The 22,505-nt window shown below is 37.6% G+C and overlaps 9 protein-coding genes and 1 long non-coding RNA gene across 20 annotated transcripts; 4 read left to right on the top strand and 6 right to left on the bottom strand.

Moving 5' to 3' along the window:
• Positions 1-438: 438 nt before the first annotated feature.
• Positions 439-1,023, bottom strand: LOC116916837. The gene is made up of 2 exons (XR_004390863.2): positions 886-1,023; positions 439-819 (listed from the first exon to the last, which is right to left on the bottom strand). It is a non-coding gene; the product is annotated as an uncharacterized LOC116916837 (long non-coding RNA).
• LOC116916735 (fructose-1,6-bisphosphatase 1) lies at positions 952-2,882 on the top strand. Of its 2 annotated transcripts, none has more exons than XM_045169809.1 (8): positions 952-1,076; positions 1,280-1,479; positions 1,538-1,682; positions 1,755-1,861; positions 1,923-2,067; positions 2,125-2,256; positions 2,328-2,444; positions 2,502-2,882. In XM_045169809.1, the coding sequence occupies exons 2-8, from the start codon at positions 1,307-1,309 to the stop codon at positions 2,694-2,696; spliced, it is 1,014 nt and encodes a 337-aa protein (XP_045025744.1). In that variant the 5' UTR covers positions 952-1,076; positions 1,280-1,306; the 3' UTR covers positions 2,697-2,882. The 2 variants fall into 2 exon arrangements, with proteins under 2 accessions (XP_045025744.1, XP_032777959.1); XM_032922068.2 differs by having other exon boundaries at positions 1,039-1,198.
• On the bottom strand, positions 2,752-5,710 carry LOC116916703 (sphingosine kinase 2). The gene is made up of 8 exons (XM_032922025.2): positions 5,187-5,710; positions 4,827-5,130; positions 4,640-4,755; positions 4,460-4,562; positions 4,247-4,367; positions 3,932-4,168; positions 3,829-3,868; positions 2,752-3,534 (listed from the first exon to the last, which is right to left on the bottom strand). The coding sequence occupies exons 1-8, from the start codon at positions 5,537-5,539 to the stop codon at positions 3,351-3,353; spliced, it is 1,458 nt and encodes a 485-aa protein (XP_032777916.1). The 5' UTR covers positions 5,540-5,710; the 3' UTR covers positions 2,752-3,350.
• A 310-nt stretch (positions 5,711-6,020) lies between these two features.
• LOC116916773 (protein canopy homolog 3) lies at positions 6,021-7,006 on the top strand. 2 transcript variants are annotated; one of them, XM_045169810.1, is made up of 4 exons: positions 6,021-6,325; positions 6,428-6,562; positions 6,626-6,710; positions 6,779-7,006. In XM_045169810.1, the coding sequence occupies exons 1-4, from the start codon at positions 6,156-6,158 to the stop codon at positions 6,944-6,946; spliced, it is 558 nt and encodes a 185-aa protein (XP_045025745.1). In that variant the 5' UTR covers positions 6,021-6,155; the 3' UTR covers positions 6,947-7,006. The 2 variants fall into 2 exon arrangements, with proteins under 2 accessions (XP_045025745.1, XP_032778013.2); XM_032922122.2 differs by having other exon boundaries at positions 6,021-6,370.
• On the bottom strand, positions 6,722-9,096 carry LOC116916702 (NADPH:adrenodoxin oxidoreductase, mitochondrial). Its single transcript, XM_032922024.2, has 8 exons — positions 8,759-9,096; positions 8,630-8,691; positions 8,390-8,546; positions 8,117-8,332; positions 7,969-8,058; positions 7,796-7,898; positions 7,370-7,729; positions 6,722-7,309 (listed from the first exon to the last, which is right to left on the bottom strand). The coding sequence occupies exons 1-8, from the start codon at positions 8,915-8,917 to the stop codon at positions 6,996-6,998; spliced, it is 1,461 nt and encodes a 486-aa protein (XP_032777915.2). The 5' UTR covers positions 8,918-9,096; the 3' UTR covers positions 6,722-6,995.
• A 2,040-nt stretch (positions 9,097-11,136) lies between these two features.
• On the bottom strand, positions 11,137-12,194 carry LOC116916778 (DNA-directed RNA polymerase III subunit RPC8). Its single transcript, XM_032922126.2, has 5 exons — positions 11,936-12,194; positions 11,691-11,874; positions 11,495-11,632; positions 11,305-11,432; positions 11,137-11,237 (listed from the first exon to the last, which is right to left on the bottom strand). The coding sequence occupies exons 1-5, from the start codon at positions 12,044-12,046 to the stop codon at positions 11,187-11,189; spliced, it is 612 nt and encodes a 203-aa protein (XP_032778017.1). The 5' UTR covers positions 12,047-12,194; the 3' UTR covers positions 11,137-11,186.
• Positions 12,195-12,332: 138 nt separating this feature from the next.
• Positions 12,333-14,338, bottom strand: LOC116916713 (cellular tumor antigen p53). 4 transcript variants are annotated; one of them, XM_045169807.1, is made up of 7 exons: positions 14,289-14,316; positions 14,127-14,210; positions 13,688-14,051; positions 13,484-13,625; positions 13,155-13,413; positions 12,776-13,064; positions 12,333-12,713 (listed from the first exon to the last, which is right to left on the bottom strand). In XM_045169807.1, exons 2-7 carry the CDS (start codon positions 14,174-14,176, stop codon positions 12,573-12,575), a joined length of 1,245 nt encoding a protein of 414 aa, XP_045025742.1. In that variant the 5' UTR covers positions 14,177-14,210; positions 14,289-14,316; the 3' UTR covers positions 12,333-12,572. The 4 variants fall into 4 exon arrangements, with proteins under 4 accessions (XP_045025742.1, XP_045025741.1, XP_045025743.1 ...); XM_045169806.1 differs by having other exon boundaries at positions 14,273-14,291; XM_045169808.1 differs by having other exon boundaries at positions 12,776-13,061; positions 14,127-14,338.
• Positions 14,339-14,738: 400 nt separating this feature from the next.
• LOC116915310 (histone H2B) lies at positions 14,739-15,625 on the bottom strand. Of its 2 annotated transcripts, XM_045169811.1 has the most exons (4): positions 15,446-15,625; positions 15,322-15,384; positions 14,977-15,240; positions 14,739-14,908 (listed from the first exon to the last, which is right to left on the bottom strand). In XM_045169811.1, exons 1-3 carry the CDS (start codon positions 15,533-15,535, stop codon positions 15,004-15,006), a joined length of 390 nt encoding a protein of 129 aa, XP_045025746.1. In that variant the 5' UTR covers positions 15,536-15,625; the 3' UTR covers positions 14,739-14,908; positions 14,977-15,003. The 2 variants fall into 2 exon arrangements, with proteins under 2 accessions (XP_045025746.1, XP_032776285.1); XM_032920394.2 differs by having other exon boundaries at positions 14,739-15,240.
• Positions 15,626-16,297: 672 nt separating this feature from the next.
• On the top strand, positions 16,298-18,747 carry LOC116916704 (DNA-directed RNA polymerase III subunit RPC5). Of its 2 annotated transcripts, XM_032922026.2 has the most exons (10): positions 16,298-16,393; positions 16,451-16,509; positions 16,570-16,671; positions 16,732-16,886; positions 16,955-17,145; positions 17,202-17,374; positions 17,436-17,643; positions 17,700-17,926; positions 18,046-18,206; positions 18,322-18,747. In XM_032922026.2, the coding sequence occupies exons 2-10, from the start codon at positions 16,462-16,464 to the stop codon at positions 18,503-18,505; spliced, it is 1,449 nt and encodes a 482-aa protein (XP_032777917.1). In that variant the 5' UTR covers positions 16,298-16,393; positions 16,451-16,461; the 3' UTR covers positions 18,506-18,747. The 2 variants fall into 2 exon arrangements, with proteins under 2 accessions (XP_032777917.1, XP_045025740.1); XM_045169805.1 differs by having other exon boundaries at positions 16,309-16,509.
• Positions 18,748-18,896: 149 nt separating this feature from the next.
• Positions 18,897-22,093, top strand: LOC116916692 (putative sodium-coupled neutral amino acid transporter 10). Of its 4 annotated transcripts, none has more exons than XM_045169803.1 (11): positions 18,897-19,453; positions 19,527-19,644; positions 19,724-19,897; positions 19,970-20,076; positions 20,182-20,303; positions 20,372-20,520; positions 20,599-20,735; positions 20,831-20,936; positions 21,005-21,141; positions 21,199-21,391; positions 21,578-22,093. In XM_045169803.1, exons 1-11 carry the CDS (start codon positions 19,346-19,348, stop codon positions 21,784-21,786), a joined length of 1,560 nt encoding a protein of 519 aa, XP_045025738.1. In that variant the 5' UTR covers positions 18,897-19,345; the 3' UTR covers positions 21,787-22,093. The 4 variants fall into 4 exon arrangements, with proteins under 4 accessions (XP_045025738.1, XP_032777901.2, XP_032777902.1 ...); XM_032922010.2 differs by having other exon boundaries at positions 20,819-20,936; XM_032922011.2 differs by having other exon boundaries at positions 21,199-21,428; positions 21,578-21,804.
• The last annotated feature ends 412 nt before the right edge of the window (positions 22,094-22,505 follow it).

Genomic DNA, 22,505 nt, shown 5'->3' with positions numbered 1-22,505 from the left:
TTCACACGTTTGAAGGCCAAGTAGAAGGGAGGTTGAAGGCCGGAGCCATCGGTAGGTGACCTATCGGAGGAAGAGGGAAAAAAAGGGTTGAAAGCGTGGGAAAAGGAGAAAGAGATGTAAGGAACGCGACTGGCCGTTCCTTACACTATTACGGTAAATAGGGTTCGGTCCCGAAGATCCGGCTTACTACCGAAAGGTACTGGAGCGACACAACATATAATAAGATTTTTTCAGCTTTTTTTCCGGGTTTGCGCCAATAGCTTCTGGTAGTAATGACGCTCTACTTTAGAGACTCTAGAAAATTTAAATGTACGGCAACTTATTCAGTGTTAAGTCTTTTAAAGGACATGGCAGTGTGCTCGTAGTCGGTCTGTCAGTCACTGAATATTGGATTTAAAAGTTAAAAGAAACAGTTAAGTTAAGTTAAAGTTAAAAGTAAAAGGCAGAAAACGATATATTTTTTTAAAGGCATGGTTTTCATGAAAGATTCTCTCATGGTCGCCAATCTCACATCTCTACATATTTTTTAGTTTTTCCTTCATTTGTTGGTTTTATAATCGTTGAATAGAACTAAATTTTTCTAGTGAAATCAGGTTTGTGTTTTTTCACAGTTTCTCAAGGTTTACTTTAGGTAAGCAAATTGTTATCAAAACCTGAGAAGACTTCCACAGTCCTTTTGGCCTTTGTATTGTATTTCATAAGAAGAAAAAATATAAAATAAAAAATAAATGCTTGGTTCCGCTTTCCCTCTCGCGGTGCGGAGCAACACCGTCCTAAACCGCGTAAGAATGCTCAACTTCTGTTTCATTTCCAACTGTACTACTTTCAGATCAGAACCACAGATAATTATTTAATTTGATGAGAAAATAAAAATATTATACTCACGTATTCATGACACGAACGGGTAATGCCCTTGAATTATAAAATATGATTATGTTACGCTTACGTGCTGCCAGCCACGTAGGGCGGTTGCATAATGCCATCTTGTGTCCTGACTTGTGCTTGAAAAGAACCGAACCATCAATACGTCGACACCGTAGTCAAACTAATACCTGTTGACTGCTAGCTGCCGTAAGGTCTGTGGGTTTTGTTTTGAAATTTCTGTTTAGAGGTTAACAAGATTTGGGTGACTGTAGCCCTTTAGTTAAAGTTGTCGTTAGACGTGTAGGTTTAATCCATTCCTTCCCAGTGATTTCAGGTAGGATGCCGTGTGTAGATTTCCCTTTGACTACTTGTTTGTACTTAATTGTATGATTTTCATAATCGTTTACTACTATAGAAAATCTACCATTTCGTGCCTTCGAGGATGTCGTCTAACTCACCTATCGATACGAATTGCATGACCCTGACTCGTTTTGTGCTTGCTGAACAGAGGCGTATTCCAGGTGCATCAGGAGATTTATCACAGTTGCTCAATTCACTGCAGTCTGCCATTAAAGCTGTTAGTTCTGCTGTTCGTAGAGCAGGAATTGCTAATCTGTAAGTTTAGTCATATTTGTTTAGAATACTTAGTTAATGTAATGTGATAAAATTCTAGGTATGGTATTGCTGGCCAAGTCAATGTTCAAGGAGAAGAGGTGAAGAAGCTTGATGTTCTTGCAAATGAACTATTCATAAACTTATTGAGAAGTTCATTCACAACATGCTTGCTAGTTTCAGAAGAAGATGAAACTGTTATTGAAGTATGGTTAAATTACAACTACCTTAATGTAGTAAAAATAATAAAAAATTGTATGCTCATAACTTGTTTATAGGTTGAAACTGAAAAACAAGGCAAATATGTAGTCTGCTTTGATCCATTGGATGGATCTTCCAATATCGATTGTCTCGTTTCCATCGGATCGATCTTTTCAATTTTCAAGTAAATCATAAGGCGCTTTCTATACTTTTCTCTTGTTTTACCTGTTTAATTCCAAATGCAGAAAAACTTCGGATGGTGTTCCGTCAATTAAGGATGCACTGCAACCGGGGAGAAACTGTGTGGCTGCTGGATACTCGTTGTATGGCAGTGCCACGATGATGGTCTTATCAACTGGTAACGGAGTTAATGGATTTCTTCTAGACCCCGTACGTGGTTTGCGTCCATATTTTAGTTACAGTTGGTTAAGTATATTTTCCGTGTAGGCTATTGGAGAATTTGTGCTTACTGATCCTAATATGCAAGTGAAACCTAGAGGAAAAATCTACTCCATTAATGAGGGGTATACAAACAATTGGGATAAAGCAATTCAAGAATATGTTGCATCAAAGAAAGAGGTGAAAATCAGACTTTCTTGAATTTGGCTGCAAACGCACTTTTTTAATTTTACGGATTGACTACCTTGTAGGGTGCGAAGCCTTATGGAGCTCGATATGTCGGATCGATGGTAGCTGATGTCCACCGCACGCTCAAATATGGTGGAATATTCATGTACCCTGCCACAACGGACGCCCCTCGCGGAAAAGTAAATTTTTTTCTAAATGGCATAGGATGGCAGTTTTATTAATTTTTCGTGTATCAGCTCCGTTTGCTGTATGAGAGCATTCCAATGGCCTTTATCATGGAGCAGGCAGGCGGCACAGCATCTACGGGTACTGTTCCCATCCTGGATATTCAGCCGGAAAAAATTCACGAACGTTGTCCAGTTATTCTGGGATCGAAAGAGGATGTTCAAGATGTGCTTGACATTATCAAACGTCACGCTGATCTTAAGTGAGAATGCCGTTCACTTTCAGATACTTCTATCTCAAGCAGGACCAAATGACGAGGCCTTTAACGTTTTGCACAATTTATTCACTGTTAATTCCACCTCAATCAAAAATATCTACGGATTTTTCTTACTTAAAGCTTTTTAATCATTACTAGGAATGTTGGGTTACAATAGATTTACTAGGAAAAACTAGCATTTTGTTTTATTACCATTCTTTTGTAATTTTCTGAAACCTAAACTGACCAAAAAGTGTTGCATCACTTCACTCTGTTTAGGATAGATTGCAAAAGTAGAACAGAAGATTTGGGGAAAATATCAGGTAATACGATACAGATATCAATACAACTTCTAGAAAACAAAACGTCTTTTAAATTGGCCAAGTTGAATGGTACATAAATGTATAAGTGGGGTCGGTAGGCTACTATTCAACGTAAGCGACGCTACACCATGTAAAAATCTGAATTTTCCTCAACAGAAATATAAAGATTGGTAAGCATAAATCTACAACCCAATGGCTTCGCGGTTTTAAGTTCTACATAACATTTGTGGAATTTTCACGTGGAAAGATACTGTAAGTTTCGTGGTAGAGCGGGACGACGTATAGGAATTGTAGTATATCCGCGTTTATATAGAATGTGACAAGAATATTACCAATAAATGTTAACGCATAAACACGCGCCCTTTGCGTGGCATTATTTGCGCTTGCATTGCTTGGGTGTCCAATTTCTCACCATCAACTACTAGGTAGGATTGAGGACCAACGCTCACATCCGGAACTAGTCGAAAGGCTGTGACAGGCACAAATGTTACCCAAGGTAGTTGAATATGGTTGCCTTTGTCCATACTGGTAAGCAACAAAATGGGTTAGTAACTAGTGCTTAAGTTGCTAATTCGCTTGGCCTTAACCACATAAACATGTCTACCAACCAATTTTTGGAAACAGCGTTTATAACATGAGTTTTACGGGATCAATTAACACCCGATTTTCTCGGGCTGACGAAAGAGAAAAAAAAAAACCTCGTATACCATCTCCCATTTAAAAGGAACTGACAATCCCAGTCGCCAAATTCGTTTTGCAGTGCTGTTTCCCAAAATCGATCGATGTGCATATTTATAAGGGTGAGTGAACATGAACTACCTTAGAAGCAGCTGGGTTACTTGTAATTTGGACGCAGGAGCTAAATAAAATGTAAATGTAGCAATGAACAACCAAGACGATACACTTTTTTCTTGGTTCTTACCTTTGACAATCATCAACCAAATTATTCCGTCATCTAACAAGGCTTTTGGTGCAAAAAACAAGTCGGTTCCAATGAAGGGAACCAAAGAAGAATAAACGCAGATGAACTCCCCTGTCAGACTGATCCACTTCTGGTCAGGCAATGGTTCGTCAAGCGGTGGTAATGGAGAAATTTCTTCATCTGGTACACCACCAACGGCTGGTAAGTAAGATACTGTGGCTTTGTATGTTCTTAGTCCTAGAAAGAAAACCATCTAGCCGTTTTTTTATGTGCACGTGTTAGATTATGTTCGTTCAATTCTCACTGTCTACTTACGCATTATTCTGGCCAACGCTCCTACAGTAAAACGTGCTTCCCCAATCATTCTAAGACGTTCAGATTCAATATCTATATCTGCCATTAGACCCCATCCAACGCTGAGAAAACTTATTAGTTTCTGAAAAGAAATAAATTGGTTGTAAAAAAAAGGAACAAGAAAGAAACCCAATAAACATTTTCGTTCACAGCGATTTCTGATGCAAGTCTTACAGGGAATTTTGTTGTGTTCACAAGGCAAAGATCCATTTCTCGGCTTTTTAATTTTACAACATTGAGAACACTGACCACCAAAGGATCATACAGATAGGGTTCACTGGAGTACAAGGGAAAAAAATTAGCACCTATAAACCGTACCATAAAAAAAAAAGTTGAGCACAATAATACACCCACTTTTTAAAGTGCGCCAGGGAACGAGCCAGCCCGTTGCCTGATCCTTGAGGAATCGCCCCAACAGGAATTCGGCAAATGCTATCCCAATCTTCTCTAGCAAACAAGCCATTGTAAATCTGTAAAGAAAGTTTTGCTTCATTGTTAGTACAGCAATTAACTAATCTACATGTAAAGCTCTAAAATTTACTTCATATAGAAGGCCATCTCCAGATACTGCAACTAGCCCTGTGTATTTAGCTAAATCCCTAGAATCTTGAACAATTTTTTGGCAGTGGCCAACATGGGAGGTGACGATCAAATCATAAGAAATATTAGCTTCTCCTAGAAAAGATCTAATTCTTGTGTTAAATGTTTTCAGAGCAACTCCTGGGCCACTGTTTGGATTTACAAATATTAGCAATCTTTGTGAATCAATTGTGATAGGATCCGTAGAAGGCATGTGGGGGTAAATTTCATTGCTGTGGATTAGTAAATATAATGATGACTGCCACCTAATAAGAATATGGTTAATGTGGGATTTTCTAATAAATGTTTGAATTCTTGATACTTTGCCACATAATCACAGTTTTCAACAAATGATGAATACTTTTGACACCTTAGTAGGGCTGTTTCTCTTTTTCTATAAGGGCTTTTTTTGAAATTTTTTGAAAGGCTATAATAATACACACAAAGAAACACACTAATTGTATCTTGCTCTTGACTTAGTTGATTTTCGTGATCTTGGTTCCTCATACAAAGACATCCAATCATATCGTCTACATTAACTGTGCGTTGTTTGTTCCCATTTTCTGCTTCAGTGATTGTCAGGGTGGAATGTGACAAAGTAGCTTTACATGCAACGCCACGCAAATTCTTTTCTTCGCAGTAATAAAATGTGTCATCTCGTATGATATCGGACATTTTTTCTATAGGAGGACTGGTCACTGCTAACGTGTCACAATCAAAGTAAGATAGGAGACGCCGCGCGTCTCCAATACATTACTTATGGAGCCTTCAGCATGCAACTATCACATTATTTGTCCAGTATCCATCACCAAATTCCTTTTTCTATAATCTCGGTTCACGTGCACCAAAGCTTTGTTTGTTTATCGGACGTCAGCACCATCTAGCGTTTGAAGTACCAACAGATGAAATGAGGCGGAAAGCCGAGTGTAGAGAGCCAAAGATTCTCTAGGGGATAATTGGCCGTTTGAGGTGAGCGATCAGTAGAAATTATGCCTATGGCTTGATTGGCTTCGCCTATTTCCACAGTGATCTCCTTGACGTACCGATCCACGTTCGCAGCTCACAATATATATTGCCCCCAAGAGGCCAACACATTCCTGCAGGTGGCGTTCCTCCTCCTTTAAAGTTTTTGCATGGTTTTTGTTTCGCTTGCGATAGTGGCGCCAGTATACGATATTGAATGTAGTAATCCATTTCCCCGCGATAATGTCATCAGTTTGAGCCATTGAGCAGACGCCTCGATTTACTTCCGGTAAACTGTTCTGGAAGTTCTTTTAAAATCCTTGTAACCATGAATTTCTATTGGAAATATGCTAGTTTGATCGGCTTTTGCGTTTTTAGTCTTGCTTCAAGCGAGGATGTGAAATATGCTACTCCATGTGAGGTGTGCAAAATAGTTACCAGTGAACTTGAAGGCCGACTCAAGGAAACCGGCAAAAGCCATGACCTTATTGAAACTGGGTATAGCATTGATGCAAAAAAGGGCAAGAAGAAATATCAAACATCGTAAGATTATTCTCTTTTCAAATTAAATGTAATATTTATTTATTATTTTTTTTACAGTGAACTGAGATTAGTAGAATCTCTTGAAGGCCTATGTGAAAGAATCCTTGATTATCGAATTCACAAGGAAAGGACAGATTCTAGCAGATTTTCTAAAGAGATGAGTCAAACTTTTAAAACATTGCATGGATTAGTGTAAGTTATTCTAAGGCTGCACATCTTGCACATTCTTGAATGACAACATATTGTGTCTAATAGGGCCAAAGGTGTAAAAGTGGATTTAGGAATTCCTCATGAGATGTGGGATAAGCCACCAGCAGAAGTTACCCAATTGAAAACACAGGTGAATACATATTTGTTATTAAAATTTTATGTAGTTCTACCTTTACAAAAACTCTACATTTCCCATAGTGTGAATATTTACTAGAAGATAATGAAGACCGGATCGAGGACTGGTATGCCCATCAACAAAGTAACACAGATTTGCAAAATTACTTGTGCAGACAACATGTTTTATCTAAAAACCAGCAAAGTTGCTTGGACGAAAAGGGTGAAAGAGCCATCAATGTTGAATTATAGTCAAATCATGTGTTTCAGTTTTACTCTCCATGTAATACAGGCGGTATATTTATGACTGTACCTTCTTGGCGATATCTATCATTTCTCTAACGTCAATAATCTTTTCACGTGGCTTTTTCTGATTTTTACCACGCTCCCGTTCTTCCTTATCCAAAGTTTCCCATTCTACAAAGGTAACAGGCTCAACACCTCTTGTGGCAAGTTGAGACAAAATAACGTCACGTCCAGGTTTCACTGTGCTAGTTGCACAAATTCCTTTCCTTAGGTCATCGAGAATTCTCTTTCCGACATCGTGACCACTTTGCAACGTTGAGGCTATCACTCCTACAGGGCCACTGGCAACCCATCCACTGCAGAACACACCTAAAAATCATGACGTAAAATTATATGCTGCTTTCCGTGCTAAGTCGGAGCTAGTTTCACCTGGCATTCCTTCAACCCTCCCTTCCTTTTGGCGAATAACTCCTTTGATATGGTCAAAAGGCAGCTCATCGGATAACGGAAGACTTTTATAACCGATACTTTTTATGATCATACCGCAAGGTATTGTCTCTCTAAGACCAGTATCTTCTATTTGAGGATTCTCCCAATTATCTTCTTTCAATCGATTGATCCCGACTACTAAACCTTTGACACTTCTCTGGTTTTCACTTTTTACGATTTCTAAGGGAGTGCGATGAAAAATTAGCTCCCATTGCTTTGATGAGTCCTTTACATCCGCCTGCTTCGTATCGGCCGACTGAAGCATCAATTCAGTTATTCTTCTTCTGGGTCTAGGCGTTTCTGAAAATAACAATCACAAAAATTCTACATTTTAAAAAAGAAAAAGAATTTGACTCTTGACAATACTAGGGATGCATGCTTCGATGTAATCTCGGTCTTCAAGATGGATTCGGTTGGAAACTTCTGGGAGTTTTATCATTTCTCTTAGTTCTTTTATAGTAAAGGCCACCTATCAAACGGATCGAGACAGCGCTAGGCTAAATGAAATGAAACATGATGTACCATTTAAAACATCATACTTGTAACGGTCCTCGCCTTCCAACAAGTTTAACATTCCTTATTTTACTTTCTTTAAGAGCTTGAAGTGCATGTTGAGCAATATCTGTTTTCTGTTAAAGGGAAAAAAGAGATAATTACTAATATAATTTCATTCAATTAAAAAATCACTTTTAGGATTTCAATGGGGGTGAGCAGTATTCTAGCAATATCCAATGCCACATTTCCTTGTCCGATAATAACAGCTTTCTCAACATTTAAGTTTAACTGTAGGTTGCTTTCTTCAGGTAATCCATTATACCATCCAACAAATTTCCTGGCAGACACAACATTCTCAAAATTTTCTCCAGGGATGCCTAGCCACCTATCTTGTGCAGCACCATAAGCCTAAATAAGTTGATTTGTTCAGTTCCAAGAAGGTAAAATATCATTTAAAACATTTACCAAAACCACAACATCATAGGCAGTTCTCAGATCATTTAGAGTAACATCCTTTCCTATTGTGACATTTCCAATAAACTGAAGTCTGCCAGACTTTGCAATGCTTGTGAATGTATTTATTACATTTTTTACATCAGCATGATCTGGAGCTACCCCATACCTAACACAAAGTGGTATAATTCAAGTGATGTGGTACAATTGTTCATATAAATCTGGGAAGATTAACAACATGTGTATGTATACCTGACCAATCCAAAGGGTACAGGTAGCTTTTCAAACATGTCAATTTCAAGGTTGGGTTCATTCTACAAGAAGACTATATTAGAAATGTTATTTTAAAAAAAACTAAAAAAATAAGCACTAAATATAGACTTTGATAAGATGCTGAGCTGTGTAAAATCCTGCAGGGCCACTTCCAACAATACACACTTTATGTTTCGCTACACTAGAGAAACGGATGGTTGTGCGCAAACATGCATATTTTTTGGCACTTCTGATAGTCCCATTCCACATCTTGAATGGAGAATACATATACAAAAAGAACTGACGGACGAAATAACCATAAAGAGATCTTTGAAAATTACACACTCGAAGCAGACGATATGTTAAGGATGATCAGAATTACATCATTGCGATAAGCAGTTAAGCGTTAACTGATAACTGCTAAGTGCTAACGGCGGGTAACAGTGGAACTGGGATTTGTAATAGAGCAGTAAAACATCCTGCGTTGCGCGTTTTCCACAAATGCGAAAATCTCATTTGTGTCCAAGTTGGTCTGCTGCGGCATAGTAGAAGAGGGGATGGTATGTTCACTTACTAGAAATTTCCCATAAGGCTAGATCCCAGGTTGCTTCGATAAATGGTAGTGACACCAAGCGGATTTTCCGGAGAACTACGTTTGAAAGTTTAGCGCGGGTCAGTATAGCAATTTACATAATACTGCCACAAATTAGACAGTATTTTCTTTTCACTTTTACAGGATTTGAAATAGACATTATTGCAATTCACAACGAGCACACTTAACAGCTTTACTTCTTCTTCGCTCTTAAAAAAAAACTGTTGAAGTTGGCGCTACGCTTGGTGGCAGCACCATTTATCGAGACAAAGAACTTTGAAAAAAACACTGAAAAACCGAGGATCTAGCCTTACGGGAAATTTCTAGTAAGTGAACATACCATCCCCTCTTCTACTATGGCTGCGGGCTGCGGCTGCAGCCAGTGCAGCGTCTTATCAGAGTAATAGAAAATAGAATACTGGTGTAGCCACGCTTATGGCGGGCCCTCCCATTGCCTTTTTGGCCTGAAAGTCTTTCTGTCCCATAACGAAAGCGCCACAGCGGCTGTGTTGTGAACTTGTGATGTATTACGTTTTCGCTATGTTTTCGCTCATTTTCGTCGTCTGTACTTCAGAAAGTAAACAAAAAGTGGCTTAATTAATTAGTGTGAAAAAAGTAAGAGCATGAAGAGATTTCTTAACAACCCTTAAAACTCAATTCATAGGTGGCGTTACGGTTATGGGACACTTAAATCGATATCTTGCCTCATTTTCTCACAATCGATACGCGAAATTGGCAACAACTTTTGGGAAAAAATCCGAGAGAGGGAGTTAACATGGCCGTGGCTACACCAGTATTCTATTACTCTGGTCTTATGGAGAAACCATCTTCTTCACGTTAAAAATTAAGTTTTCATAACTATAATTTAGATTTCCCCCTTTTCTTCCTAGCAGTGGGTACTCTATTCATCTTTTCATTTCCCAATTTTTTTTTCTAGCCCCAGTTCTATCAACTTTATTTTTATTTTATTTTTGTTTGTAAGTTGCTCGTCTCTTTTAGCCGAAGAATTTCGTTTGCTGCCAGAAATTCGTCTGCTACAAGGGGATGAACAACAAACCATTCACAAAAATCAAATCAAATCCAAATCCAATCCAAGAAATTCGAGGATTTTGATTTGATTTTCGGAACCGAAAAATAGCCTTGATTTGATTTGGATTTGTCGCAAATGGTCGTGATTTGATTTGAAAAATCAAATCAATTTTCAAATCCATATCAGCTCTAATCGGGGCTCACGTCCCGCCCCGAAAATTCATTCGGGGCGGCTGGGGCATTCTTTTAAATTATTTTGAAAAAATTTTTGATTGGATTTAGATTTGAATGATATGGATTTGACAAAAATCAAATCATTTGGGATTGATATGGATTTGATTTGAAATTTTAGATTATTTTTACGAAATGATTTGATTTGTTAAAATGATTTGGATTTGTCAAATCCGACTAAAAGTACCAAATCCAATGCACTGGTAGCAACACATACTTCAGTCGAGAACGTACTGCCTTACTATTATATCGTAATTATACCATGCTACGTAGTAACTAAGATCATACTGTGTTTGACGAAACTGAGAGTGGATACGAAAACCACAAAAAAAAAAGAAAAATGAATACAGTTTTTTTTTAGCTGCGTTAAATGCATATTCTGAGCCCATGTATGGCAGTTTATGTCACTGATGTAATAAAATTTCTTACTGCGGATAATTAATTTTTGTACTGAAATCTGTATGCATTCGTCTGTTCCCATTATTGGCTCTTTGTTCTCTACGGCCCAGATATGGTGCCTTATAAACAAGCTTGTAGAATGTAGATGGGCGTGAAACTATTTTAAAAATAAAAAAATTAAAATTAAATAATTGTTATTATTTCCCTGAATTACACAAAAGAATCGCAAGCTTTGGAGAATAATTTAATACCTAAATAACATTTAGTTTTGTTTTTATTTAAGTTTCAAGACAACCATTTCCCAAATCAACTTGCCCACCACGAGAGCAAGCCTAATCCTGATTCATTAATGGATGCCTGAAATCATACAGAACACATCTTTGAGTATAGAAATGAGAAATTTATCTTTTTTTATTTATTGCACCGTTATTCGATAAGCCATTTTTTTGTTGTCCGACGGATCCAATGAGGGATCATGGGTTTCATTGCTAGGACCAGATGGGGTCGTGTCAGTGAAATCTTCGGCAACAACCTTAAAGCGGATTTCTTCTCCTGATAGAAGATTGGCAAATAGTTTGTTTTGTAAGAACAAATCTACAACTTTGGAGTTATACCTGTATCCATGAAAAGATCGTGGTTCCCATCTTCTGATTCATACTCCCAAACCCATGCATGCTCTGTTTCATCAAATCTAGAGTTTTTTTGTAAGTTCTCAGCAGGGATGTAGATATCATCAAAGAATCCCAATGTAACTGTATAGCAAATATGTTCAGCAAAAGCTGTAGTTCATTTGGTAAAAAAACTAGTTACCTTGGACAGATTCTTTGTCACAGTTTTTTATGCGTCCAACAAGTACTTGTTCCATAAATGGCCGAAACACTACATAACGAAACTCAACTTTGGTGTGATGACCACTGTCCCCAGGTAAAATGAAACTTTCTCCACGCTTAATTATATCCCATAGAGCAATGCAAAGCCCTACATCTAGCACAACCTAAATTTTTTAAAATGATTAATACAACATTATTACTTGGAAGGTCCTCAGTAGAATCTACTTTATTGGCAAATTTCAAGTTCAACTCTTCAGAAAGGGCTTGATCAACATCCCTATAAAACTTCTCAGCAGGGACTCTTACAGTCTGCTTCACGAGAGAAAGAACAAACATGCCTTGCGAATGTTAATGCAGACCGAACATCAGACCACGTTCTTTGTTAGTTACAAAGTTACAAGTAACTATTCAAATGTTTACAACGCGCACGAATTCATAAAATCATCCACGTTGCTCTGCTTATAAAAAGTATTTCTTCTGCTACGGACAAGAACGCCACCTGAGTTTCCACAAAATCAAATGAAAAGTTAAATTTTTGATGTCTCGATATCCGATAAATCAATTCTCAAAGAACAATGGAAAAAGAATTTAACAGAAAAAAAAAAAAAAAGAATTCGACATCTCTCATTCATTTGCAGTTTATTCGACACATAAGCTCTCTTACATAGGCTTTCACGTAAATTGCCGTACAGTCTGGTAAAGGAATTTGTAAATAAAAAAAGAAGAAAGAAAATCCCTTCACACCATGCACAACTGAAGTGAAAAGTTACTCATGTTGCTAGAACTGAGAAAAATGGATAAACGTTAAAAAGAATAAAACTGTGCCCAAACAAACTGCACTCTTCAAATGTTGTTATCACGATTAAGGCTGCTCTTTCTTAAAACGCTTAAGGGTATCGTTGTGATGGCTGTGTTTGTTGCTATCCACAGGAAGTGAACCGTAGTCATTTAGAAAACGAGTGACAAAATCCTTGATGAACAAGTAATTTCTTCTTCCGGGAATCTATAATCGTAAAATTTATAACATCAGATCATGATTTTCCTGACTGCTTACTGTATTATTACATTAATGTTTAAATTGTAAATTCCATCATCATCTTCTTCTTGGTCTTCAGATGGTTCTGTGGGTGGAGGAATAGGAGGTGCTGCTGGAGTAGCTTTTCTTTTCTTCATTTTTCCTTTCTGGAGGCCAATGGGAGGAAGCACGATGGGAATCAATTCGGGGGCCTCCGATTCTTTTGATGTTTGTTCGGTTGAATGATTCTTTTCTGCTTTTCCTTCCTCAGCCCTAATGTCACGCCCGGGACAACTACATATACGAACATCACAAGAATAACGGCCAACCACCTGGCTGCTAAATATTCAAGAAAAATAAAAGGATACAGTACATTTTTAAATATTTCACGACATATCTGAATGGCTTTCAATTGAAGAAAACACTTACTCCAACGTTTCTAATGTGAATACAAGCTTCGTTGGTCGCCTATTCAAGCCACCAGGGCAGCTAGAACGACACATAAATTTGTAGCATAAGGACACAGACTGGGTTCCAGGAGCAGGAGGCTTAAGAGGAACAACAACCGAATGCCTCTTATCGCTATGGTCAACATACGATGAGGTTTTATCTTCACAGCGCAATACATGAGTTTCATAAGACAATGACGAACCCATCCCCATATGTCCGGGGCAGCGTTCAACGTGATCTATGAATGTCAAATAAACAAGATACAGTTGAAATCACTTAAGTTGTATGGTTGTAAGGTGTTCATATACCATGGAAGTGATCAGCCTTGGAAAAGACCATTTGTCCTCGAATCCAATATTTTGTATATTCTTGAGGAAGATTATCCATCCTAAATGATATTGGGCAGGCCTTGTCCATACAAACAAACAACTTTTTCAGTTTTGTGGAAAACTAATAAAATAAATAAAAAAGATTACATATCATCCAAAACTAGAGAAGAATGAGACACTTACAATCCAAGGTGTTGCTTTTGTTCTATCTTGAGTGTTACTAAACTCAACTGTAAAGTTCAAATGCCCAGGCCACAATTCCATGGCTGGGATTTGACTAACACTCATGAAAGATGAATTAGTGTTAACTGGTATGTGACTTTGTTCCTCATGTATGACATAGTCATTGTTGGGGAGATAAGCCTGTTCTGGCAACTGATGCGATGGGAATTCATTATAAGTATTTGTGCCATGACCCATGAAGTTTCCAGTATCTACTGTAAGTACTGGATCCTCAATAAAAGGTGGTGGACTTTCCACCAAATTTTCTATGATTCTTTGTGTTTGAGAATTAGTTAGAAGATAAGGCATCTCATCATTGTCCTGGCTGTTGAGGACAGGCCAAAAATGCAAAAAACAAAATTTTTTTTAGGAAATTACACATTATAAAATAGTTTCTTACCCATTAGGGTGCCAATTAGTTTGATTGTAATATGGTTGTTGACCATCCATGGTAAAACTTTTTCATCGGCTTGAAAGGTCTCACCTACAAAGCACATATGATGATGAAACAAATGTGCGCCAACTAAAAGGAAGCAACAGGTTAACTAGTTGAACACTTCACCGTCTAGACCCACAGCCGCTGATCGCCGTTCACTGAATACAAGTGACTCCCCCCCTCCCCCTTGATAAGTAATTTTGGGCAAGTGCAGACATGTTCCTCGATGAGACTATCGGCTTGGCAGTTGGCACCTAGGCTTGAGTTGACTCGCGGCTTAAAAACTAATTATTTGTCTGATCCAGACATTAACTTTTACGTTAACCACGTTTTCTAGAGTCCAATTGCCAACACTAAAGTTGTAATTACCTCTATTAAAATTAACTTTACAAATTGTTTCATCACTCACTCAAAAATCTTAACTTCCTCAGTCACCAGTTTCTGTAGTATGCGCGGATTGGTGTCTTTGCCTTTGCTTGACGACTTGGTTAACATTTGAATAAACTATTTCTGAATCGCCTCAAAGAGCCCACGTGTTTAATAAAACAAGAGTAAATACTTCCAACAAGCAAGGGCTATGAAATTAAGAAATGTATTCATGACCAGATTTTCATCCCACCAAAAAGGTATGTATGGAGCAAGAATGATCACATTCTAGTTTATATTACAAGTCACAGAATTGTTGAACCGACGAATAGAAATCGCGTTTTTCCATCCCTTATCGACATCGTGAAGAATGAATGCAGCTATGATTGAAGTAGATATTTGGAAGAAGTAAAAAGAAAAGTCTGATAAAAATAACATTGCAGTCTACCGAATCGACCCACTCGGTCAAGCATTTTCACTTCGAGCTGGTGTACTTTGTAACAGCTTTAGTGCCTTCTGAAACGGCGTGCTTGGCCAACTCGCCGGGCAAAAGTAGTCTGACTGCAGTTTGAATCTCGCGGCTGGTAATGGTCGAACGTTTATTGTAGTGAGCTAAACGTGAGGACTCGCCGGCGATACGTTCGAAAATATCATTCACGAAACTGTTCATGATGGTCATCGCTTTAGACGAAATTCCTGTGTCAGGATGGACCTAGAAATTTCAGCAGTTTTTGCGTGGTAAGGATAGACAAACTGATTGTCGACAAATTTTTTAAGATGTAAAAATCATTACCTGTTTCAGTACTTTATAGATGTAGATTGCGTAACTCTCCTTCCTCTTCTTTGATCGTTTAGTCTAGACAAAAATTGAATGTGACGGACATCTAGAAAAGAAATAAAATTAAAACCACGTTTACCTTATCACCACTCTTATTTAGAACACTTTTTTGAGCTTTTCCAGCCTTTTTCGCGGCCTTCCCACTCGATTTAGTTGGTGACATGGCCATTTTCTCTTCTTTTTTTTTTCTGTTCTTTTTCTTGCCAACTATAAGGACTGGAATCTAGTAGAGCTGTAACGATTCTCTTACTAAGATCGAACTAGACGTCGGTTTTTATAGTCAGCTACCACCCCTAACCCTACACGTCTTTTTCTTTCTTTTTTTTTTTTTTTGCCGCGAGCCTTCCCCTTTGCCAACCCGTATACCCTACGGGGAACACTTGGTATGAACTTGATTTTCGAACAGTTTTTGTACTCCTCCTCCTAACTACTAAAGTACTTTGAAAGAATTTCTATGTCAATTTATGACCACATTAATATTATTGTTTTAACACAGATATTTGTTGCGAATTTTCGCAATGACAAGCTGGATAATTAAATTATTTTCTGCTGTTCCATTATGTTTGTCGTCAGCAATTTATAGCAAACAGCAATTTTTTCTCTAAAGCCATATGCCACGAGGGTATGACATCAACATAACATTTCGCTTGCCATATTGGCCTAGGTCATTAATTAAGAAGATTCTGTACACTTAATAAAATTTTAGATTCTACTCGGAATTTGATTAAGCGAGTTCGTTTTGAAGAGTGCATACTTTCTGTTTGATAGAAGAGTAAGTATCAATCCAGTTTTGCAATTAACATGATCAGTTAGTGCTTAAATTGAAATATTTAATTTGACATCACAGTTATTTTCTGTAGTTCTAAAATATTTTCCTCTGAAATCTGAATTCACAAGCTCGAGCTCGACTGTCTTTTGTTTTTTTCTTTAGCAGACGACTAGTCTACGCATTTCAAAACATTAAGTATCCACGTTGTGGCGGCGATACTTCATGATTTGTAGTTTTAAACTAAAAAGTATAAGAAAGGTGTAATACATCCCTTTGGGGAGTTGAGTACTATATTTGTAGGCCTTCGTTACAAAGGCAAGGCTGAAATGTCGAAAGTAAAGGTAGAAACGGAAAATGATGAGATTGTTAAAGAGGTAGGCTCAAGGATTGATATAATAAGTTAAAAATTCTGTTATATTTCACCCATTTTACAGATTCCAGTCTTTTTGTCAAAAAACTTACTTGAGAAGCTTTATGTTTTCCAATATCCACTTCGTTCTGTTGCTGTTGGAAGTGATAGACCTAACGTCATAGCTGTAACTATTAATACTCATCGTTTAAAAAAAAAAAATTTTAGAAATGTCCTATAATTTCAGTCAAGGATTAAGCCCAGACTTCAGGAAGTTGAATTAGAGCTTGAATTATCTACTACAACACCCAACTATGATAGAAGCAAAGGCGAACAAATAGTTATCAATACAGATGGGCATAACAAATATGATAAACCTGATCATCAAAACTTTTTCAAAGGGTGTGTCTCTGTCTTGCCCAACCTTTTCAATTATATCATTTAACTCTGTTATTTGTTTTCCTGAAAAGTTCACTCATGGATAAAATCACGTATACATCCACCAAGGCACTTTTGGACCCAGGAAGATTTGCTGTTGGAATTGTAGTTGACAATGAACTACATCTGAATCCATTACATGGTATTCTTCATGTCAAACCTTCCTTTCCATACTTGGACAAAACAGACAAAACTCTGAAAGATAATGCAGCTGAGCCAACTGGTAACTTTTCTAATAATGTTCTTGTAACCAACATACATGAAATTTTTGCTTTCCAGAGTCAGGGGATGAAGAAGATGTTGCCGAACAAGTTACTGTTAAGTTTGCTCGTACAGAAACAGACAGAAGCAAAGCCCTTAGAGAAAAGTCTTATGGATTTTTTCAGAAGAAGAATGCTGAAGAACCCTGGTACAACACTAGATTCTGTTCACTGAATTCTGAGGAATCCCTGGTAACATAAAGCATTATAGGTTTATGATTACCAGAAGGCACTTTTTATTCTTTATTTTTAGTTGGAAAGAAACCGCCTTCTATGCGGAAAACCCGATTTGACAGTTCAAAACCTAACGATGCCGAAAGAGAAATACATTGTTGACTTGATTGGCCCTTGCCTAGAAAATGAAGAAGTTCAAAAACAACTTACGTTGGGAACAGCATCAATGTTCCAATTACAAGCACTGCCTCAGCTTGTTGATAGAATAAAAAATCTTATGGCTAATGGTAAAAGTATTTTACATCATTTTATATTTGCACATTAACTATTTCTTTTGCATTAGTCAAGCTTATTGGGTTTAGTCAGTTGTGTACTACCCTAAAAATCACACAAGAGCCCCTTAAAATGGAAGCCCTAAAATCATTGCAACAGGTGGCTGAATTGGTCCAAGGTAATTGGGTTGTCAAGAGTGAAATTCTTTATCCCAGTGGAGAGAAAGACAAGATAGTTAAACTCTGTGGAATCTCGGGAATTCACCCTGATATTATCACTAAAGCACGGGATTATGTGGTAAGTAGCCTCTTTTTCCGGCAATTCCATGCCTGTTTTGTTTTTTTTAGCCTACGTTAATAGGTTTGTTCCTGCCATAACTAAGCGAATTATGTTTTCTTTGTGTATTGTATTTAAAGCTTTATATGTATACGCTGAAACGTTGTGTAAACCGTAAAGCAGTCACAATCGCCACTAAAATACCAACTGAGGAAATGAAAGTTATTCTAGAGCAAATAGCGTTCAAGACCAAAGATGGCTGGGAATTCAAATTGCCTTTCGATCAAGCCTTCGTCGACAAGTATGTTGATGTTATTTTTTTTTTTTTTTTCTTTCTTCATTTTTTGTTTGTTTATTATACATATATTTTTTTTATGACGTGGAATGTTTTTTTAATGTTCTCGTTGTCGATACAGATATCCCGAAGTTGTCCGGCGCAGCGAATTAATGAATAAAGCTAAGCAGAAGCATCTTCAAATCAGTGTTACCGAATTCAAAGCTCCGAAGAAGGAATCAACAGATTCACAAAAGAAAAGATCAAGGCGTCGGTCTCGGCAAGATTCGTGCAGCTCGGACAGTGGAAATGACGTTAAGAAGTAATGTATATATCCCAGTGACTATGAAAAGTGGATATTACAGTTTCAAGTACTCAAATTCCAGTCTAAAGCAATCTGTATTATTTACTCCTTTGTTATGAACATTTTGTCATGCAATTATGTCGAAAAACTTGAACGATAGGCGGGCTTGATGACAGTAATTATGTATATATATTTTCTTTTTTGACACAAAAAAATGTCTTCATTCTAACGAATAAAAAGAAAAACAGTAAGCTTCACTCCAAACTATCAGCAAACTGTTGTTACATTAACGATTACTGAATTTAGTTTTGGGTCTGACAAAATTTACATTCCCAGATTCCAAACCTACACGGGTAGGCCTACTCGACATTTTGTGATGAACGTTCTATTGATTTATGAGGGTCAAATTGCAATCATTGTGAAAACTATTGAAGTAAAGCAGAGCAAATCTGTTTCCTTAAAATACCTCCCGTACGCTGTGCCACGAATCACTTTGTCAAATGAAATTCGGTTTCTGCAACCGACTTTGTCGCTGGCTTTTCAAAGAACACAGGCCAGTTGGCTAAGTCACCCTTGCGTAAACTGATGAGACTGAACTCAAAAGACGGGCATTCAACCACCTGAAAAGGAAAAAGAGGAGGAGCTGTTTGTGTCAAAATTGTTTACCACGTTATAAGTCAAGTATTGAAAATACAGCTAAGAATGTTATTGCCATTATTTTAGGTACATCAAGTAATTGGCAGTGAATGCTTTGACAATACATTCTTGAATGCAATTGTGAGTTGTTTTCACATGTAAAACCGAGGACACAACTCACGTGTTCCGTACTAGGCGATATCCAAATCTTACAACAGTGAACAAAATGATAAACCTGGATTACTTTTTGTCTGGGAATGCTAAACATACGATGATGTTGGCGAACTCAATCATTGGTGCAAGTATTTTATCCATGCCGTTCTGTTTTAAACAGGTATGTATGGTTTGAATCACCAGGTTTACTGGAGAGTATTTCAGTTGACCGTTTCTTCAAAATCTTGTTTCAGTGTGGAATTATTCTAGGTTCCATAATTTTATATTTGAACAGTATCATGACAAAACTTTGTTGTCATCAACTTGTCAAATCCTCGCTTATATCTAGAAGGAGGAACTATGAAATTTTAGGTAAATGAGGAAACTAAACAAATCATGCATGTACCATGGTAAGCATTTATAAATACTGCCCCACCTTTTTTCCCCACAGCCTATGATGTCATGGGGCCATTTGGAAAACTATGGATTGAAGTATGTATTATAGGCTATAACATGGGCTGCTGCATTGCCTATCTGGTTGTACTTGGTGATCTCGGTCCAGAAATATTAAACAAAATAGGTCTAAATTACTCATTGCAATCAGCACGAATACTTCTTATGGCAGGTAACCCCTCTAATGGAAGCCAGTGACATTGTTTCCATAAGGTTCTAAAAAATGTAACTTAACCATACACAGGAAGTAGCATGTTCATCATACTACCTCTAAGCCTCTTGAGAGATATTGAAACATTGAATGTAATGTCAACAGTTTCTGTGGCTATGTACATGTTATTGGTTTTGAAAGTATGTACATTATTTCCCTTTTTAATTATGTTATATGCATCCTTCTAAATGAAGTTTGCAAACAAAATAACAGTGCATTTTTTACAGTTTTCTTCTCTCTTTCAGTCCTTTTTTGAGGCTGGTGTCCAGGGTTTAACCGAAGGAATATCGTCAAATATTGAAGTATGGCGAATGGGGGGTGTATTGCAATGCGTCCCGATATTTTCCATGGCTTTATCGTGCCAAACGTAAGTGAAAACAGTTATATCGGCAAAGGGAAATGCAAAATTTAATGATTAGCTTTATAAATACATAGGCAGGTATTTGAAGTATACGATTCTCTACCAGAACCTTCCCTCAAAGCAATGGATCGAGTAGTATCTACAGCCATTGATTTGTGCACCTTTATTTACATGGGGGTAGGAATAGCTGGCTATCTAGCCTTTGCAGATACGCATTTTACTGGCAAGTCAACATATTGTAAACCTTGTGTCCAGAAAAATCTGACGAATTTCATTGGTGGTGATTTTTTCTCTCGACTAGGCAATATCCTCATAAGTTTTGCGCCATCTTTTGTAACTGACCTTATGAAAGCGGGATTCTTGCTTTCTATTATCTTGAGCTTTCCGTTGTGTGTTTTGCCGTGCAGGACAAGCTTTCATTCATTAGTGTATGGAAAGGTAAAGCGTTAATTCTTTGATGATGTAATCTTTATGCCAAAGTATTTGTTTTTATTTGTTTTGTTTGTTTTTTTTAAATTGAGGAATCCCTTCAGACGTCTGATTTGAGTAACGGGATGTCAGGGGGAACAACCGGCTCACTTTCGGATTTCCGCTTCAAAATTTTAACATTCATAATCGTCACAGCAACCTTAATAATAGGTAACGTTTATTGAAGTCTATTACAATAAGATGGAAAAGAAAGCATCAATATCGGCCGGTGTCTGTAGGTATCTGCATCCCGAATGTCGAGTTCGTTTTAGGTTTGGTGGGTGCCACTTTAGGAACTGCAGTTTGTTGTGTTGCGCCTGCGTGGATTTATCTGCAAGTTGCCCCATCGACTTCTGGTGAACGCTGGATTGCCAAAGTGGGTCTTTGAAAAAAATTTTCACTGGTGATAACTAAATGATTCTCCGTTCGTTAGGTACTGTTCGTATGTGGATTGATTATTCTGGTTTTGGGCACGGCCGCCAATATTTATGCAGAGGAAGAATATTCGGAAAGTCACGCTGAGGGCACAATTCCGCCTAGCTTAAAGGAAATCGAAGCCAAATTTGACCTTCCGTTGCCTCAGTCATCGCCATCAGTAGTCATGATGGACAACTTCAATAGACTTGGTGATAAATCCTTCAATGAACCTCTTAGCTTCAATAGGTCAGCATTCGGTTTAGGATTTCATTCCCAGCTTATCGTTTAAGTTGTTCTGTTTTTCCCCTAGCCTTTTTTTCTTATTTAACATCATCATTAGGACAATTTGATCTACTAGCCAGAAATTTTATTTAATGATTTCTTTTCATTTTCAGGAGAAAAAAACGAAGAATTGGGATCCAATAATGATGTGACCGCCGGGATTGAAGAATTAGTAACTCACAATATTAGTCTGGCGGTTGTGCGTCCAGCAGTTCCCGCAGTCCAAATACAAGTAAACCGTTCCATTAAATCTATAGAGAGAACTACCACAAGCTCCCACAGTACACGTGTGATTCCCGTCAACGTGAAAGGAAACAGATAAACACAATCCATTAAAGTACCAATGTCAGTTTGTTGTTCAACCGATCTGATTGCAAAATTGTGTTATGCCTTGATGGTCAATCGCTGAAGTCACCGTGATCGTAATTCATATTCAAGCACAATCCTATGTGTTTTTTTTTGTTTGAGGTTGGTTTTATAATACCTCAGGTAGTTTTGCTCATGTAAAAATGTCTTTTGGGTGATTTATGAAAATGTGGTGTTTACATTTTAAAACATTAAACTCATTCATTTTTTCGTTGTTACTATACGTAGCTAACTTTAAAAAATATATTATATTTTTCCTTCAAGAGTTTGTCAGTGAATTATATTAGAATTATCAGGATAAATAACCTGGATTCTAGTTACCCTCGTCCGGTTGACTTAACACAACATTTTTCTTTTCCCCTCGCAGAGTCACCCTCACACCCCCCTCTGATTGCTCTTTACCTTAGGGTATTTACGGAGGTATTTCCTTTTCAAAGCTTTTGGCTGCCGTTTCCACCGTAGTTGTGGCCAACGTGCCATCATGTTTAAATTAGCCTCCAGGAAGTGGAATGCGCGTCTCCCTGTAGATAGCTATTCTCTAAGATTAGTTTGGCATACAATTTCACAGACCAAACGGTATGGCAAACCATACGCGGGCTGTTACCCGGACAGTAGGTTACTGCCGTTAGATTACTAAAGTTCAAACAGTTACATACTATTCTGCAAATAATGTCA

This window comes from Daphnia magna, linkage group LG2 (assembly GCF_020631705.1).
Source record: "Daphnia magna isolate NIES linkage group LG2, ASM2063170v1.1, whole genome shotgun sequence".
In the NCBI taxonomy this organism is placed as follows: domain Eukaryota; kingdom Metazoa; phylum Arthropoda; class Branchiopoda; order Diplostraca; family Daphniidae; genus Daphnia; species Daphnia magna.
Note: the sequence above shows the minus strand (reverse complement) of the source record. Positions and strands in the feature narration are given on the sequence as shown.

Coding starts and splice junctions, on each gene's coding strand:
- LOC116916735 (XM_045169809.1), top strand. CDS start 1,307: ATGTCGTCTAACTCACCTATCGATACGAATTGCATGACCCTGACTCGT. Junction 1,480..1,537: donor AGAGCAGGAATTGCTAATCT/GTAAGTTTAGTC, acceptor ATAAAATTCTAG/GTATGGTATTGCTGGCCAAG. Junction 2,257..2,327: donor ATGTTGCATCAAAGAAAGAG/GTGAAAATCAGA, acceptor ACTACCTTGTAG/GGTGCGAAGCCTTATGGAGC.
- LOC116916778 (XM_032922126.2), bottom strand. CDS start 12,046: ATGTTTGTTCTTTCTCTCGTGAAGCAGACTGTAAGAGTCCCTGCTGAG. Junction 11,433..11,494: donor CGATCTTTTCATGGATACAG/GTATAACTCCAA, acceptor ATCTTCTATCAG/GAGAAGAAATCCGCTTTAAG. Junction 11,238..11,304: donor AAATGGCTTATCGAATAACG/GTGCAATAAATA, acceptor GTATGATTTCAG/GCATCCATTAATGAATCAGG.
- LOC116916773 (XM_032922122.2), top strand. CDS start 6,156: ATGAATTTCTATTGGAAATATGCTAGTTTGATCGGCTTTTGCGTTTTT. Junction 6,371..6,427: donor AAGAAGAAATATCAAACATC/GTAAGATTATTC, acceptor TTTTTTTTACAG/TGAACTGAGATTAGTAGAAT. Junction 6,711..6,778: donor TTACCCAATTGAAAACACAG/GTGAATACATAT, acceptor CATTTCCCATAG/TGTGAATATTTACTAGAAGA.
- LOC116916703 (XM_032922025.2), bottom strand. CDS start 5,539: ATGTCCGATATCATACGAGATGACACATTTTATTACTGCGAAGAAAAG. Junction 4,563..4,639: donor TCCCTGGCGCACTTTAAAAA/GTGGGTGTATTA, acceptor CTTGTACTCCAG/TGAACCCTATCTGTATGATC. Junction 4,368..4,459: donor TGAACACAACAAAATTCCCT/GTAAGACTTGCA, acceptor ATTTCTTTTCAG/AAACTAATAAGTTTTCTCAG.
- LOC116915310 (XM_032920394.2), bottom strand. CDS start 15,535: ATGGCCATGTCACCAACTAAATCGAGTGGGAAGGCCGCGAAAAAGGCT. Junction 15,385..15,445: donor TAAATAAGAGTGGTGATAAG/GTAAACGTGGTT, acceptor ATTTTTGTCTAG/ACTAAACGATCAAAGAAGAG. Junction 15,241..15,321: donor TCTATAAAGTACTGAAACAG/GTAATGATTTTT, acceptor TGAAATTTCTAG/GTCCATCCTGACACAGGAAT.
- LOC116916704 (XM_032922026.2), top strand. CDS start 16,462: ATGTCGAAAGTAAAGGTAGAAACGGAAAATGATGAGATTGTTAAAGAG. Junction 16,510..16,569: donor ATGATGAGATTGTTAAAGAG/GTAGGCTCAAGG, acceptor CCCATTTTACAG/ATTCCAGTCTTTTTGTCAAA. Junction 16,887..16,954: donor CATCAAAACTTTTTCAAAGG/GTGTGTCTCTGT, acceptor TTTCCTGAAAAG/TTCACTCATGGATAAAATCA.
- LOC116916692 (XM_032922010.2), top strand. CDS start 19,346: ATGATAAACCTGGATTACTTTTTGTCTGGGAATGCTAAACATACGATG. Junction 20,304..20,371: donor ATGGCTTTATCGTGCCAAAC/GTAAGTGAAAAC, acceptor ATAAATACATAG/GCAGGTATTTGAAGTATACG. Junction 20,736..20,818: donor ATTCATTAGTGTATGGAAAG/GTAAAGCGTTAA, acceptor TTTTAAATTGAG/GAATCCCTTCAGACGTCTGA.
- LOC116916713 (XM_032922044.2), bottom strand. CDS start 14,176: ATGGATGGTCAACAACCATATTACAATCAAACTAATTGGCACCCTAAT. Junction 14,052..14,126: donor ACTAATTGGCACCCTAATGG/GTAAGAAACTAT, acceptor TGTCCTCAACAG/CCAGGACAATGATGAGATGC. Junction 13,626..13,687: donor CAAAAGCAACACCTTGGATT/GTAAGTGTCTCA, acceptor TTATTTTATTAG/TTTTCCACAAAACTGAAAAA.
- LOC116916702 (XM_032922024.2), bottom strand. CDS start 8,917: ATGTATTCTCCATTCAAGATGTGGAATGGGACTATCAGAAGTGCCAAA. Junction 8,692..8,758: donor CAGCTCAGCATCTTATCAAA/GTCTATATTTAG, acceptor GTCTTCTTGTAG/AATGAACCCAACCTTGAAAT. Junction 8,333..8,389: donor CCTATGATGTTGTGGTTTTG/GTAAATGTTTTA, acceptor CAACTTATTTAG/GCTTATGGTGCTGCACAAGA.